Source organism: Lissotriton helveticus, chromosome 10, assembly GCF_964261635.1.
Source record: "Lissotriton helveticus chromosome 10, aLisHel1.1, whole genome shotgun sequence".
In the NCBI taxonomy this organism is placed as follows: domain Eukaryota; kingdom Metazoa; phylum Chordata; class Amphibia; order Caudata; family Salamandridae; genus Lissotriton; species Lissotriton helveticus.
Genome location: NC_136071.1, coordinates 882,919,692 through 882,935,130, shown reverse-complemented (window position 1 = coordinate 882,935,130; position 15,439 = coordinate 882,919,692). Strand labels below are relative to the sequence as shown.

General features: G+C 46.9%; 1 protein-coding gene across 3 annotated transcripts in view; it reads left to right on the top strand.

The window, feature by feature from the left end:
• Positions 1-15,439, top strand: part of KIF15 (kinesin family member 15) — a 927,215-nt gene that overhangs the window by 743,333 nt on the left and 168,443 nt on the right. For all 3 annotated transcript variants that reach the window (XM_078663524.1, XM_078663523.1, XM_078663522.1), the window contains exon 32: positions 10,961-10,998. In XM_078663524.1, the coding sequence (XP_078519650.1) occupies positions 10,961-10,998 (38 nt within the window). The remainder of the gene's footprint in view (positions 1-10,960; positions 10,999-15,439) is intronic.

Below are 15,439 nucleotides of genomic sequence, written 5' to 3'. Positions count from 1 at the left end.
TTTCTGGGAGAGGTGGAGATCAGAGAACTGTGATCTCTGGCGGAAGCCAAGCTCCATATCAACCTGCTGGAGCTTCGGTCGAGCAGACTGGCACTGAAAGCCTTTTTGCCGTCAATAAAGGGAAGGCTTGTTCAATTGTTCATAGACTACACTACCGCCATGTGGTACTGCAACAAACAGGGCGGATTGGGGTCGTAAACTCTGTCAAGAGGCCCTTCATCTCTGGACTTGCCTGGAACATCAGGGCATTTCCCTGGTGGTTCAACACCTGGCCGGTTCTTTGAACGCCAGGGCGGACAAGCTCAATCGAAGATGCCTTGCGGATAACGAATGGCGGCTTCATCCGGAGGTGGTACAAGTTCTCTTTCAGCGGCGGGGGGAGCCTTGCTTAGATCGGTTTGCCTCCGAAGAGAACACGTAATGTCCTCTGTTTTGCGCGTTGGAGTTTCCAAGTCGGCACTCGCTCGGTGGCGCTTTTCATTGCGAGTGGAGCTCAGGTCTCCTATACGCCTTTTCCCCCATACCACTTCTGCGCAGAGTGCACAAGTTATTCTTGTGGCTCTGGACTGGGCATGGAGAGTGTAGTATACTGAGCTCCTAGACATGAGCATCGATCCTCCAGTCAAGCTGACCCTCTGGGAGAATCTTCTGTCACAGCAGCAGGGGCGGGTCCCGCACCCGAACCTGTCCACTCTCCACCTCTCGTGGAGATTGAGCAGTGACAGTTGACAGCTTTTGGCCTTCCTCCTGAAGTCTGTGAGGTTATCTCGTCAGCCAGGCATCCCTCTACAAAATCAATATACGCCTGCCGATGGAACAAGTTTTGTAAATATTGTACAGACCGGTCTATTGACCCTTTATCCGCTTCCTTAACTGAAGTCCTTCTCTTCATATTTTCTTTGGCCCAGCAGGGCTCTGCTCTGGGCACTTTGAAGGGCTACCTTTCGGCCCTTTCTTCTTTTCTTCGGCTGACTGATCAGCCATCTTTGTTCAAATCTCCTATTGTGCAAAGATTTTTGAAGGGGCTAACCCATTTGTTTCCCCCTTTACCTTTCATCATTCCACAGTGGGACGTTAATTTGGTGCTCACCTTCTTGATTGTGCACCATTTGAGTCACTGCATACCTGTCCTCTGCGGTTGCTCACCATCAAGACCGCTTGTTTGGTGGAGAGTCCATGAACTACATGCTCTTTCGTCAAAGCCTCCTTACCTGACGATCTTTCCGGATAAGGTAGTACTCAGGACTAGGTAATCTTGTCTTCCTAAGGTGGGAACACCCTTCCATCTGGGACAGTCGGTTACCATGCCCACCGTCTAGGCGCCTCTGCACCCTTCCAAGGAAGAGGAACGTTTTCACAGTCTGGACCCAAAAAGAGCATTGTCATTCTACCTTGATTGAAAAAAAGAGTTCCGGGTGGATGACCAACTCTTTAGTGGATACGTGGGCGCAAAGAGAGGATGTGCTGTCCAGAAGAGGACTATATCCTGATGGTTAATCCTCTGCATAAAACGTTGTTACTCCTTAGCGAAGAAGAAGCCTCCTGAAGGGCTTATGGCCCATTCCACCAGGGCAAAAGTGGCCACCACGGTTCTCCAGCGTGATGTTCCCGTTTTGTGTATATGCCAAGCTGCCACGTGAGCATCTCTGCACAAGTTTGCCTGACAGTACTGCCTTTATTCCCAGGTTCGAACAGAGGGCCTCTTTGTTCGTTCTGTTGTACTGGATTTTCTGGTCTGAAGTGTTCCACAGTCCCTCCTCTGGGGATGGTATTACTTGGGTAAGTGTTCAAAGGTAAGGAATCTGCGGTTAGATGTCTATCAGATAGACAAGTTACTTACCTTGGTGTTACCGAAGGTAAGTAACTTGTCCTGTGATGCAGTTAAAAAAAGTTTACAACATATGTTTCCACCCACGCTTTTCATTATGCCTCAGTGAGACCTCTACTTGGTCCTCCCAGTCCTAATGTGTACTCCCTTTAAATCATTTCATACATGTTCATTGTCGCTTCTCATCTTCAAGACTGTTTTTCTCGTCGTCCTATTGCGGCTGGTGCGCAAACTACAAGTTCTCTCCACCAACCCGCAATACACCATATTCTTCCCAGATAAACTGATTCTGAGAACCAGAGTCTCCTTTCTTCCAAAAGTAGCGACTCCTTTTCATGTTGGTCAAAGTATTATCCTCTACTCTGCCTCACCCCTCTGAACTGGAGGACAGACTCCATTGTTTGGATCCTAAAAGACCTCTTAGCTTTTATATCGATCATACCAGAGAGCATCATGTGGACAATCAGTTCTTCATTAGATTTGCAAGGGTGGAAGAAGACAAGGCAGTGCAAAAGAGGACAATTTCTAGTTATATTATGCTCTGCATCAAAATCTGCTATGCAATGGCCAAGTAGCAGTCCCCCAAAGTCTTGCAGGCTTAATCCATTAGAACCAAGGCTGCTACCATTGTGTTAGCAAGCGGAGTTCCTGTGTTTGACATCTACCAGGCTGGAAGGTGGGTGTCACTCCACAAGTTCACAACGCACTACTGTATGGACAGCCAGGTCCATCCAGATGGCCACTTTGACTGCTCTGTCCTGCCTTACTTTTTAGTTTGAGCCAGTTACCAGGTCCTCCACCTGTGAGGTACTGGTTTTGTATCTATGTAAAAGGTGAAGAATCTGCAGTGCAAATAGAAGTATCTATCTGAAGAACAAGTTACCTTTAGTAACATTTTTTCCGGTAAATAATCCAGATTCCTCACTGTACCTCCTGTTATGTGAACTGGGCTCCTTTTCGATCTAATAAGGTTCCACGTTTAGAGACCTGCACACTAATCAAGGCCAATTTGCTATTGGGCTCTGTGTTTGGGGTTTCAGACAGCCTAAGAAAGCGACTTACATCGGCACGCATGGATGGCGCTTATATACGGCTGTGATCGACCATTCTGGAGCAGAATTAAGTTGGCACAGGGCCACACGATGCCACCTATGCTGAAGATTTTCCAGATCCAGTCTGACTCTTGGGGAATAATCAAAATATGTGTAATCTGTCAGAGATCTGGTAGATCCATCAGGTGTGTTCCCAAAGGTAGGTAACTTGTTCAGTGTGCTCTCTCTCTCTCTCTCCCCCTCTTTCCCCTTAAATGACCTGTTCACTTGTAATTCAATTGGCAAGTAGTTGAGCACCCTACCATTTCTCTAGTGTGCTGGCTTACTGGTATCTTCCAGCCTGCCACCACAGACACGTTTTTGACCCCCCTGCAGGTGAGAGCCCGAGCTCTGATGCCAGGAACAATGCCTGCTCTGGAGGAAGGTGCTCACACCTCCTCCAGCAGAACGGCTGGTAAATTAGCATGTCCAGGCCAGAGGCTTTAAAGCCTCTGCCTGCTTTGATATGCGGCATCGGCTTCCCCCAAGACCTGGAGAATGCCACCCCCTGGCCTGGGCCCATTTGGTACCAGAGAAGGTCGGAAATTAGATAGAAGGCGTGTCACACTTCCAGGCCAGGACACCCCTCAGATGGGCCACCTGAAGTGTACAGCTGAAGAAGGGTTTCCCCATTTTGAATGTGGTGTAAGTAGTAACTCTGGGTCAGGATTATGCCCACTCTCCCCGGGAAATGGTCATATAGTGGGTGCAGTCACTCCAGAGGAGAGTAGCCTATTGGCTACTACCTTACACTCCCCTTAAAGCTCCTAAATTCAATATTTCGGTGGCCCCCTGACACCAGGAACTCCGATTAGTCAACCTGGGAACAGAAGAGGACAAATATGAGCCAACAACACAAGAACTGTAGTAGAGCACCGAAACTGGTGCCAAACCCTGACTGGCTGCTGCTCTCCCAACAATTGCAAGAAACAACTAGTCCTTCAGCTGATCAGCCTCCCCAAACCCTTTGAGCACAGTCCAGTACTTTGACAACCAAGCCGCATCTCCCTTGGGTTGAAGAAGCCACTCACCTGCAGCTGCAGACACTGACTGCACTTTTCCGGTACATAGTCTTGCTGACCATCCGGTCTACATCATGCCAGGAAGAGGTCACAGTGGTTACAGGAGGTCAAATCCATCTTACTGCCAAGTTTGGAGATGCCAGGCCCTCAAAGAGCCTCTCGGCATCAATTCTCTGGGTACCGGAGCAATTACAGCAACCAAGACTTGTTGCGTGTCCAGTCTAGATGCCACTAACCGGCGACTTGCGGACTGACGAGAGCCTCATCGAGAGTGACCCTGCAGTCTTGTTTTCTTCCCCTATCCAGTTCAACCCAAGAAGTAAGACCCTCTAACTCAATAGACCCGACCTGCCAGAACACCTTTGCACCCAAGCCCCACAGCCCAAGTTAAAGTAGCCAGCTTCCTACAGGGGCTACTTCTGTTATTTCCTAGTGCCGAAGAAGGATGGATGCCTGCACCCTATTTTAGTTCTTGCAACACCTTCCTGTAGAATGGCAAATTCAAGATGGTCATGCTAGCCCTGGTCCTGTCTGCCTTAGACCCTAGGCACTGGATGGTGTTGCTAGATGTGCAGTGCTCTTATTTCCATATTTCCGTCCTATAGGCCCACAGGTGCTACATGGGGTTCCCAGTGGACCAGGAGCATATTCAGTTCACAGTGCTCCATTTTGGCTTCACAAGTGCCCCTTGGGTAGTAACTAAAGTGATGGCAGCAGTCGCAATGCACCTTCAGAGGTTCTGGGCTTACCAGTTTCTCCTATCTTGACAACTGGCTGTTGAAGACCAGGCAATAGTCAACCACCTTCTGAATATGGCAAACCTCCTAATATTGTTGAAGTTCACTATCAACATGCTGAACTCACCGCTGACTCCTTCGATGATGCTCCCTTTCATCTGGATACAGTACTGTTTCATGCTGTTCCCCCCTCAGAGTGGTGAGTCAAGGGCATTTAGGCTGATTGCAATGTTCCAGCCTCTGTCCTGGGTCTCCGTGTGAATGAACCTGAGCCTCCTGGGATTATTGGCTTCCTCCTTCATGCTGGTGGAACATGCCAGATGGCATATGCAGGCTCTGCAGTGGAAGCGGACGTCCCATTGGGCACAGCACCTTGGGGATGTAGCTGAATGTATCCATGTTTTGCTCAAGACTGCAAAACACATGCAGGGGTGTCTGGTGAGCTGTGATTAGGTCAGTGGCATGCACCTCTCCTTACCTGCCCCAGATTTGGCAGTGGTGATGGATGCATTGAGTCTGGGTTGGGAAGGCCATCTAGGAAAAGTAGAGATCAAAGGCTTTTGGTCTCCGTCAGAAGCCTGACCCCCACATCAGTTTTTTGTAGTTCAGGGCGATTAGCTTGGCATTTAAGGCCTTCCTACTGACCATCAGAGGAAGGCTGGTGGAGGTGCTCATGAACAATAGCACCAGTATGTGGTAGTGAAACAAGCAGGACACGTTGGGGTCTTGGCACCTTTGCCAGGAGTCTTAACGCCCATGGAAGTTGCGAGACCGCTTAAGGAATTTCTCTGGTAAATGCCAGGGTGGACAATCTCGCCACTAGTGCACATTCAACCCAAGAAGGCAAATTACTTCAGCGTGCACGGGTGACATTTATGTCCAGCTATGCTCATCGATTCTGGAGCAGAACAGCATTGGGGTATCACCACTTGACACCACCTATCGTCATGCAGTATTACTGGTCTAAATGTTTCCGGATCCAGTTGGATAGCCTGTGGAAGGAGAGGAATATGCTGTTAGATTATCTACCAGAAAGATTGTCATTGAACTTGTTCAACAAGCTTGTGTGTCAAAAAGCATGCACACGTGTACCTAAACAAAGAAAGAGTCTCAAAGTAACCCGGACACGCGGCAGAAGTATGCATCTTGAACTAACAATGACCATGTTCGCTAAAAAGTATACAAACCTAAAGCAGTTTTCAAAGTGGTAAACCACTTGGACAGAAAAACATTCAGTAGTTAAGATTTATTTTATTTATTTTTTTGCGTTTTCTATAGCGCGAATAAGACCAAGGAAAGGGTATCAGAACACTTTACAAAGAAACATGGTAATTGTAGAAACATTTTGCACAGACAGCGCAGTCAAGGTATCAACATATTTGTAAAAACATTTGGCAGGCAGCAGACACAACCAGAATTGGCATAGCCAATAGGTCGTGCTTTTGGAACCTTATAAGTGTTTACCCGTGCAACAGTTGATGTTGTTGCACAAAGGATATTGTGCTTCATAACTAAATACTTATAAGGTCCCAAAAGCAAGACCTATTGGCTATGCCAATGCTTGTTGTGTCCAGTGATTGGTTTGTACTCTGACATTCTCAAGTGACACAGGAGATGACGCATAAAATCTGGGAGCGTCGACCGTAACACGCCTGGCGATCTATAAGGGACAGACATTCAATGGATTAATGTCTAATGTTGTATTGTGTAGGTATGAACCTTTCTGCCTCAGCTTTGCATTATGAAGACCATCCATTATCGTCTTCTACGTGAAACAAGGTGAGGCTTACCAAAAATAAGCCTGCAATGGGGAGCGGCTTGAATGTGAGAGGCAGAGCAGCGAAGCAGGACAGTGAGCCTGTGCCAAAGGGGCGTGACGTGGGAAGCAATTAGTCGGTTGACTCAAGGGAAGAAGAGTCTATTTGAAGGAGACTCTGGGTATAGAGGAGCGGTCATGTGTGTACCAAGGATGGACCCACCATCAGGGCCACAGAGCTTGGACTTGGGCATCACGAAGAGCCCGCAATGCTGACGATTCGGGGCTCGAGGATGGAGCAAGCCAGCAGACCATGGAAGGATGACATTGGTAGGCAGTGTCTAGCTTCCCTTTCTTGTACTCTAAGTAATATACTGATTACTAATCACTGCTGTAATATTTAGCAAGTTTCCAATGAAAACTGATATTTCTGCACCTGAGAGCTGGATAATGAAAAGAGAAGGGGCTCGACAGCAGATTCCATTCAGAACACAACTTCTGCTGTCTTCCAAGTCCCTCGTAACACAAATTTTGGACGCGTCTCATTTCCCACCAGACTGCGCTTCTGTTGCTTGTATTGTAAGAGAAAAGTAATCCCAAAGTGCCAAGTGTGCCAGTAAACAAGAAAGCATCACCCTACAAAGGAGGGTTGGTCGACTGGTGTGTAGTAAGAAAGTAAAGCCAACATTTCGGGTGCACTGCCCTGCACTTGGCCACATTCCACTGTGACTGCATTCTTTCCGGACAAGGCGTCCGACTTGTGAGCCTCAAACCCAGATTTTACTTGCATATAAATACTTGCAGGCCTCCAGGGGCATCACTTTCCGCTGCTGCTGTCTGCACCGAGAACCCATGACACTGCATCCGCTTCCCTGGCCATTTAAAAAGCATCTACAGTATCCCCAGTAGCCCAACACTGTCAAGCAAGTAAACTCTTCCTGCTGTGAAACGTCGGTGGTTTGTTCTGCTTTACGAGACAAACACACACAGCGCCTTGTATTTGGGATGCATATGCAGTCGTTCTACATTATTGTATACAGCTGTGACGTTCCTCTCCAAGCAGCACCTCTGGGCTCAAAGAAGTGGTTGACCCTTGTGAAGGAAAACATTGGAATGTTAATTGTTGGAAAAACAAAGTATTTCTTTTAGTTCTGTAAAAAGACCCATCCCCAAAGAAGGCCGGGTGTGTCATGTAGTGGGGAAGAGAGGTGTTCATGAGACGGGAGGGTCTATGGGTTGAAAGGTAACATTCTGTGTGCAGCCGGTGTCCACACTCGTTCTCAGTTTGGTAAAATGTGACGGCAGGGCTGAAAATAGTCCCTTGTGTTCAAACCAAATAACAAACAGCTATCTGTTTGCATTTTCATCTAGAAAGGAACCAAGGGCAAAAAAAATTTAGACTTAAGAACTGTTGTCTTCCCTAGAGACCGGTGCCCTTCATTGAAATATCCCGAGGGTACAGGAGTGACATGCGGGCCTATGCATTCACACACAGCCTAGAATGGTTTTTTTTATTAAGTAAAGCAGGCTGTAACAATCGGCGAAATGAATGCCCTAACCTGCCCTTTGCCCTGAAGTCGCCCATCAAACCAATGAGCAAGCATGAAAAAGAAAGACACTACAGCCAACAGATATATATTTCTCCACACTTTGTTTTATTTTTGATAGATTGGTGGCATGAGCTCTAGCAGGAAACCGGAAAAGCTGTCTATAGCAAGACCTAACCAGCATTGGCCGCGCAGCCGTGTAAGTGATTGTGGGGGCAGATGGCTGCTGCGCTCGTGCACGCTCGCTTGAGCGCAATTGTCAGGCCACCAAAAGCCTGTGGCAGCACTTTGAAAACCCACACACTAAAATTCTCGCAGAGCAACGCATGCGCTGGCTCAGAGAGGCCGCAAAAGGGAGATGATTTGTTCGGAGTTGTATAACAAGTTTGGGCATGTGTAATACAACGGGGCGACAATGTCATTAAGAGGTGTGGAGGGACAAATTTGGAGTCATAGACTGGTTCAGTTCCATGCAATTCAGTGAGAGCTGGTGTGGAGGTGAGGTCCCATATGGTGAGGAATGTGCCGAGTTAGGGGAGGAATTTGCACATCAGGAAAGATTTTGCTTCCCCTTTGAATAGTGGTGTGGAAGAGATTTTTCTGATGTACGGCAGTAGAGAGTTCCATATTCTTGGTGCCGCTCCGGAGAAGGCTCTGGCAGACGTTTTTTTTTCTTGCTGAAATGAGAGAGTTTCAGGAGTAGATTGTCGGAGCTCCTTGACTGTCTGTTCCTCCCAGACTTTTTTGGAATAGTTACTGTGGGGTATTGTGTTGTGGGGATTTATGGGTAGTGTAAGACATCTCTAGGTGGATTCTAGCTTCATAGGTAAGCCAGTTGTGTGCCTTCAGGAGTGGTGAGATGTGGTCGAATTTTCTAGATCCTGTTAGGAGTCATGCTGCTGCATTGAGACAGACCTTTAAGAGGGGTTGTTGAGATTTTGGGAAGCCCGGCAAGAGTGGTCCATCTGTACTCCAACCTCGAGATGACCAAGGCCTGCACTGTCGATTTGAGGTCGTCGTTCTCAATGAATGGTTTCATTTATCTGAGATAACTGAGGTGAAAGCGGGCCTTTTTAGCCAACAGGTTGATGTGTCTTTACATGTTAAGGTTCTTATCCAGTTTCATTCCAAGCGATTTGGTGGAGTCCACCAGAGTCGGTGTGCAATTCAGAGCAGTGATCATCTTGGTCCATTCTTTTATCTCCAGAGAGTTTTTAGGGGGTGAGATTAAGAGAAATTCCGTTTTTTGTGAGTTTAGTTTGAGGAAGTTGGTCGTTAGCCATTGGACGGTCTTTTCGAGAGCTTGATTCATCATTTTTATCTCTTCCACGGAGGAGATCTTGATGTACAGTTGAGTTTTGTCCACGTACATGTGGTATCAGATATTCGCCTGCTGTAATATTTCGGTTAGAGGTTCGACATAGAGGTTGAGTAGTGCGGGGGATAGGGTTGAGCCTTGTGGTACTCCTAGAAGGTTGGGTGAAGAGGGGGAGAGTTTTTCGTTTACCATGAATGATTGCGTTCTGTTTTCCCAAAAAGATTTGTACCATTGAAGGATTATGCCCGAATAAACCCATCCTCATTTCCAGTCTTCTTAGTATTTTGTTGTGACTGACCGTGTCGAAGGCTGATGAGAGGTCGAGCAGGACTAGTAGACAGGTTTCATTATGGTCAAGAGCGAGGAGGGTGTCGTCTATGATGTGCAGAATGGCTGTTTCTATGGTGTGGCTGGGTCTGAAACCCGATTGGCAGTCGTTTAGTAGTTTGAAATTCGAGATGTGTTGGTTCAGTTGTTGCTGAAAACATTTTTCCAAGACCTTGGCATGCATGGGAATGTTAGTTGTAGGTCGGAAATTGTTAGGGTTGGAGATGTTTGCTGTCGTTTTTTTTAGGATAGAGGTGACTTGACCAGTTTTTAGGCAATCTGGGATGTGTCTTTGCGCTAGTGAGGCATTGATGATTTTAGTCCAGAGAGGGGTGATGATATGGTAGATATGAGGGAGGCAGTTTGTGAGGACCGGGTGATTAAAGTGGTTGTTGGGTTTGATAGTTGTTAATGTTTTTGTGATGTCACTGGGATTGTACAGTTTGAAGGTAGACCAGTGAGAGTAATTCTTGGGCAGAGGTAGATCGAGTTGTTTAGGATTTTCAGCATGTGTGTTTTTTGGGGTGGTTGAGATAGTTGATGACGTCCTTAACTCGAGTTGGAGGGTGTTTGTTTTTGCTGTGAAAAATGAGCAAAATTCTTCACTGCTTAGCTGTGATGTCGAAGTCAAGAGTGTCGTTTTGGCCAATTTGTTAGATTGATGTTTTAGCATTTCAAAGAGTTTCTTCCGGCTGTTTTTGGCATTTTCTAGTTCTGGTCTGATGACGTTGTTTTTTGATTGTAGAATGCTTTTGTTATTGGAGTTTCTAGATATCCTAAGTAGTTTGAGTTGGAGGGGGGAGGGATGTTGCCTCCATTTCTGTTCATTTAGTCTGAGTTTGCGCTTCTCTTCATTCAGGGCTCCGTTGAACCATGGTTTTTTGTTTTCGGTATCCTTTTGTGGTTTTGTGGGGCTACTTGGTCAAAGACTTTGGTCATCATGGAGTTGTAGTGAGCAGGGAGGTCATTGACATCAGACATCTCTTGGGTGTCAAAGGTTGTGAAACGTCACTTCAGATACTCTAGTTTTTAGTGAATTAAATTCCTCAAACCCCACACGTATTTGCACCATGTATTTTACACTTACTTAGCTTATTTGTTTGTATAAAAAGTTTTTTAAATTAATAGAAGCAAACATTTCGAATAGCTGCTCAATGTGTATAAAAATCGTGGCCATTGCTTTTTTGTACAACTTATCTCATTACCTAATAGACTCACGGATAGCACTTTCTCCTACAATGAAAATGTGCGCTCCTGTAGTAATGTTACCTTAGTTATATTTCTGTTTTTCCTTCACAGGGGTTTTACTTAATGATTTAACTTGTTTTTTGCAGAACAAAGTAGCAGAACAAATGGGAAAGTTAGAAGCAGAGTAAGTTAACCATTTTAAACATTATTTTGGTTGTACCTTTTTCAGTTATTAGACAGTATTTGAAAGCCTCATCAAAGTACTGGTTATGTAAAGAACACATTAAAAGTAAGGTAACCTAATTCTGTGTATTAGTAGTACTCTCTGACCTTGATATGGTCACACTTTACACCTAGTCAAAGGGCCTTTCAGAAACTCTATGAAAGATTCATATGAAAGATTCAATATCTAGTCATACTAGTCTAAGAATATTCAATTTCTCTGTTCTCTGGTAAATTTTTTTACAGTGTTTTTCTTTCATCAGCACAGGACTCCAGTTTTTTAAATCTCAAAATATTCTTACCTATGGCTGTGCACAGTTCTGCTGTATTGCATTGTTTGTGATCTCCAGTTTCTAATAAATATTCACTTCGGCAGGTGACCTATATGGGCCTTATCTATAGGCACCAGACTTGATCCAGAATTTTTCACTGCTTCTGTTTCACAGGCTCTAGACGATTCTGCCCCAAATCAGGTACTGAATTGTAGATAATGGAAGTGACATCAGGAGTATTTAGAACCTCCCCTGTTCCACCATTGGCCTCAAGTTAGGCTAATCTTCCTTTCAATACCTTTGCTCCACAGCCTAATGCCAATGACTTATCCTTCACATGGAAAAGGTCAGCAAAATAACTTGAAGTACTGGAGATAACCGAGGTGACCAAATTCTTTTAAGTGGACACATTCTCAAGGTTTCCTGACCAGATTGGATCCTATTGTGATCCCTCGACTTTTTAAAACATGTCTCCTAGAGATGAATACTACAAAAGAGGGTCTAATTACCACTTGCTTTAACTTTCCAGGCCGAGAAAACCCATTCATGTGGATTTACATTCATACAAGCAGGCTGCATACCTCACCAAAGAGCATGTTTTTGTCCAATGAAGGTCCGATAACTGGTCAGTCACATTTTACAACGGTCATCTGCAGGTCTGTGGAGACTCTAGAAAACCTCTTTTGCACCATGCTGCCATTGACAAATCTCTTTGGTGTGACGCTGTCATGGAAGCAGGCCCATGGGTGTTTTTTTTATAGCATTTAATGAAGTTCTAATATCTGTAAAGGCCTGTGGAACAAGCTGGAATATTCCCCGGTAGTTTGTGGCCTCCAGAATGCACAGGCCTGTTTTTTTAATCAGCCCTCTCCCTTTGCCCACCCATCCATGGCAAGTTCCATCAGATATCTTCCGCCAAGCTAAAGGTTACATTTTTCATACAGTGCCCACTGACAGGGACTATAAAAAGTGAGATGTTATGGGCCAACATGTATTTTCATTTAATAGTCTAGTCCTAGCTTGAAACACCTTGTGAGGTATTCCCGTGCCCTTTGGCGAACGGCCAGATCCGGTCCCTGTAATTAGATTACAAAAGTGTCATCAGCAGTACTGAAAATTTCTGAGGTTAAGCAACCACTTATAGAGATCCTGCTGGCAACCTCATACAGTGCCTCCGGTTTATTGCCCTCTAAGTATAGAAGCATCGGCCGAGAAAGGCAAGCTTGGTCCTCTTCTTTGGCTCTACATTCATCTCTTCATTATGGAACTGGTGGCGGTTTTTCCTTGTTTGAGAACATAACCTTGGACACCTTGGTCCTTCAGGTTATAAGATGAGGTTATCTTTTCTTCTACAGAAGATGGACAACTGTACCCATATACTGTCCCCTCCGGGAAACCGCCTAAACCATGCAGTCTAAATAGTGTGCGACTTAAAAACGCAGGCGGAACCTCGCACGTCTAAACCACGCATATGCATTTACCAAGCAGTTTAGACGTACGTGGTAGTTAGCGCTCTAGACTCGGGCTGAGGGTTGGACTGGGCAGAGGTTCGGAGGTGACTTCTGTCCAGACGAGGAATGGATGAACAGAGTGGCTTGGCGAGTACAATTTTTTTATTATATACTTTTAATGGTGGGGAGGCCGGTTTTAGGATGGGGAAAGGGGGGTGAGGGAGGAGGGTAGAGTCCTGGAGTGAAGGTTTTAGGGCATAGTTTGCGGTTTCAGGACTCTGTGTGTGGGGGGAGTCCTGGTAGATTTCAAGTCTGGGGGCTGAGTTTTAGGGCGCAGGGCGGGAGTATTTTAAGGGCTGGGTGGACTTGGTATTGAGGCACGGGGTCTGCATTTAGGATTCAGGGCTCGGGCAGAACCTAAACTACGCATATGCCTTTACCAAATATGCTATTACAACTACATTTGTTGTAGAGGCATGCATAGTTAAGACCGCATTGTTCAGGCATGCGTAGTTGGGGATTGTGTAGTTGTAACATACAACCGTCCCCTCCACATTAACATCTTTATTATGGATGGTTGCCTCTTTGTTGACAAACATGGAATTAAGAGGATTCCTCTGTACCAGAGGAGGTGAGGCTGCTATTCTGGGTATTTCAAAGTCCTTAACAGGGGTGGGGGAGGGGCTGATTACAACCAATCCTAACTAAGATTCATGAACACGTACTTCAAGAAGGAAAAGTTAAGAATCATAATCTTACCCTCTATAACATTATTTTTAGGCTCAATATTGGATAATTTACCTGAATTTTTATGGCACATATTTACATATATTATTTGCCAAGAGCAGTTTGTGCGGGTTTTTTTAGTGGCGGGGCAGACATTGATCACTACCATTTTTCAGTCCTCCCTTTTGGCTCCCAGGATTTTCGCAAAGATTTTGACTGGCTGTAGTACACCTGCAACACAGGGAAATGCATCATTATCCACACCTGGATGATTGGTTAATACGATCACACTCTTAGGATTTCACTGCCCTATTTATTATTGGTTTTTTTAAAAACAATTTTAATTGGGTTTTATAGATTATTGACATCAGTAGTTACAAGAAGTTGATGAAGAGAACAAGCTGCATCCATCGGGTACATTACAATTTCAGTAGAAAAGCAAGAGGATGCAAGGTTTGGTGACTTCACAATCAGTATGATAGAAAAATAAGAGTTATCAGAAGAATGCCTCTGTTTTAGTTTTTACTTTGTTATATGAGCTGAAAAAAGGAAAGTACTGGCTTGTGGTTTAGGTATGATAAATCATTGAACTCCTTGCTATTGTGTGATGTGGTGCCATAGTTTAAGGTTTTCCTGTATGTCCTAGTAGAATGACTGGCGTGGAATATCTGAAAGAGACATGTTGGTATTAGATTCCTTACCTTAGAATATCCCCAGGCGTCAGACTGGATCTGGAAATTTTTGCGTAGCAGCAACTTGCGCGTCGGTAGGCGTCGTCTGCGGCTCCGCGTCAGTCGTCGGCGTCGTGGGCGCCGTGATGACGTCGTCGGAGTACTTAGACGCCGCCTCCGCGTGCTGACGTCAGTTCTTATTTTTTCCGCGCCAGCAAGCGCAGATCTGGAAAAAGCAGTAACCCTAGTCAATTTTGACTAAATTTTTTGATCGTTTTTGATCATTTCTTGAAGTCTTTCGACTCCGATTGGTGCCGTAGGGATGCCTGGCTTTAAGCACTGCGAGGATTGCGACCGCCTGATGTCCGTCACGGATCCCCACCACCTGTGTTTAACTTGTCTAGGCGTCGATCACGACAACAAGGCCTGCTCCGACTGCCGGGCCCTCTCTTCGAAAGCCAGACGGGAGCGGTCCCGCAGGCGACTCTAACTCCGGCAGTCGGTCCCGCGCCGCGAGAGGTCTCGGTCCCACGGGAGGTCGAGGGACAGGTCGCGGGCCCGGAGCCACCACAGCTCCGAGAGTAGGCCGCACTCCTCCGGGTCGAAGTCGTCGTCAGGTAAGAAGCACAAGAAGTCCAAGCGGCGTCATCGCTCTTCGGACTCCCCCCCCCCCCCCCCCCCCCCGACGCTCGCGCGATGCGGCTGGGGGTTCGGGTGACACCACCCAAGCGGCTCCGTCAGAGTCGCGGGCGCCGCGTCCAGCGCCACACCCTACGGTCTCTGGGCTAGACGCGACGCCGGAGGAGATCGAGCGCTTCCTCATGGCCATGAGGAAACTCTCTCCTCCGACGGGCTCTGCGGCGCCTCCGGGCCCAGCGGACCCGTCTGGGGCCTCTAGCGGGTCGGGGGCTACGCCGCCGACGCCTTTGGGCCCGGTGCCGCAGGTTCCCATTATCCCAACGCCGCCGGTGCCTTCGGGCCCGGCACCGCAGGGTACAGCGGCCCCGGCACCGCCGGCGCCTGCTGGCCCGGCGCCGCGGGACCCCGCTAGGCCTTCTTCGGGATCTGGATCGTCGCCGGTGGACCTTACGACCTCCCCGGCGTCGGACCATCAGGTGTCGCCTCCGGCGCCGTCCTCGGGCGGCGCCGTCCCCGATGCCTCCTTCATTCCTGTTCAGCCGTCAGGACGGCCCCAATGGGCGCTGCTCCAGATGTCGTTTGGGGAGTTTCACTTCTATGAACAGGCCCCATTAGTTGAGAACCCTGAGTTTCAGGAGATGGGT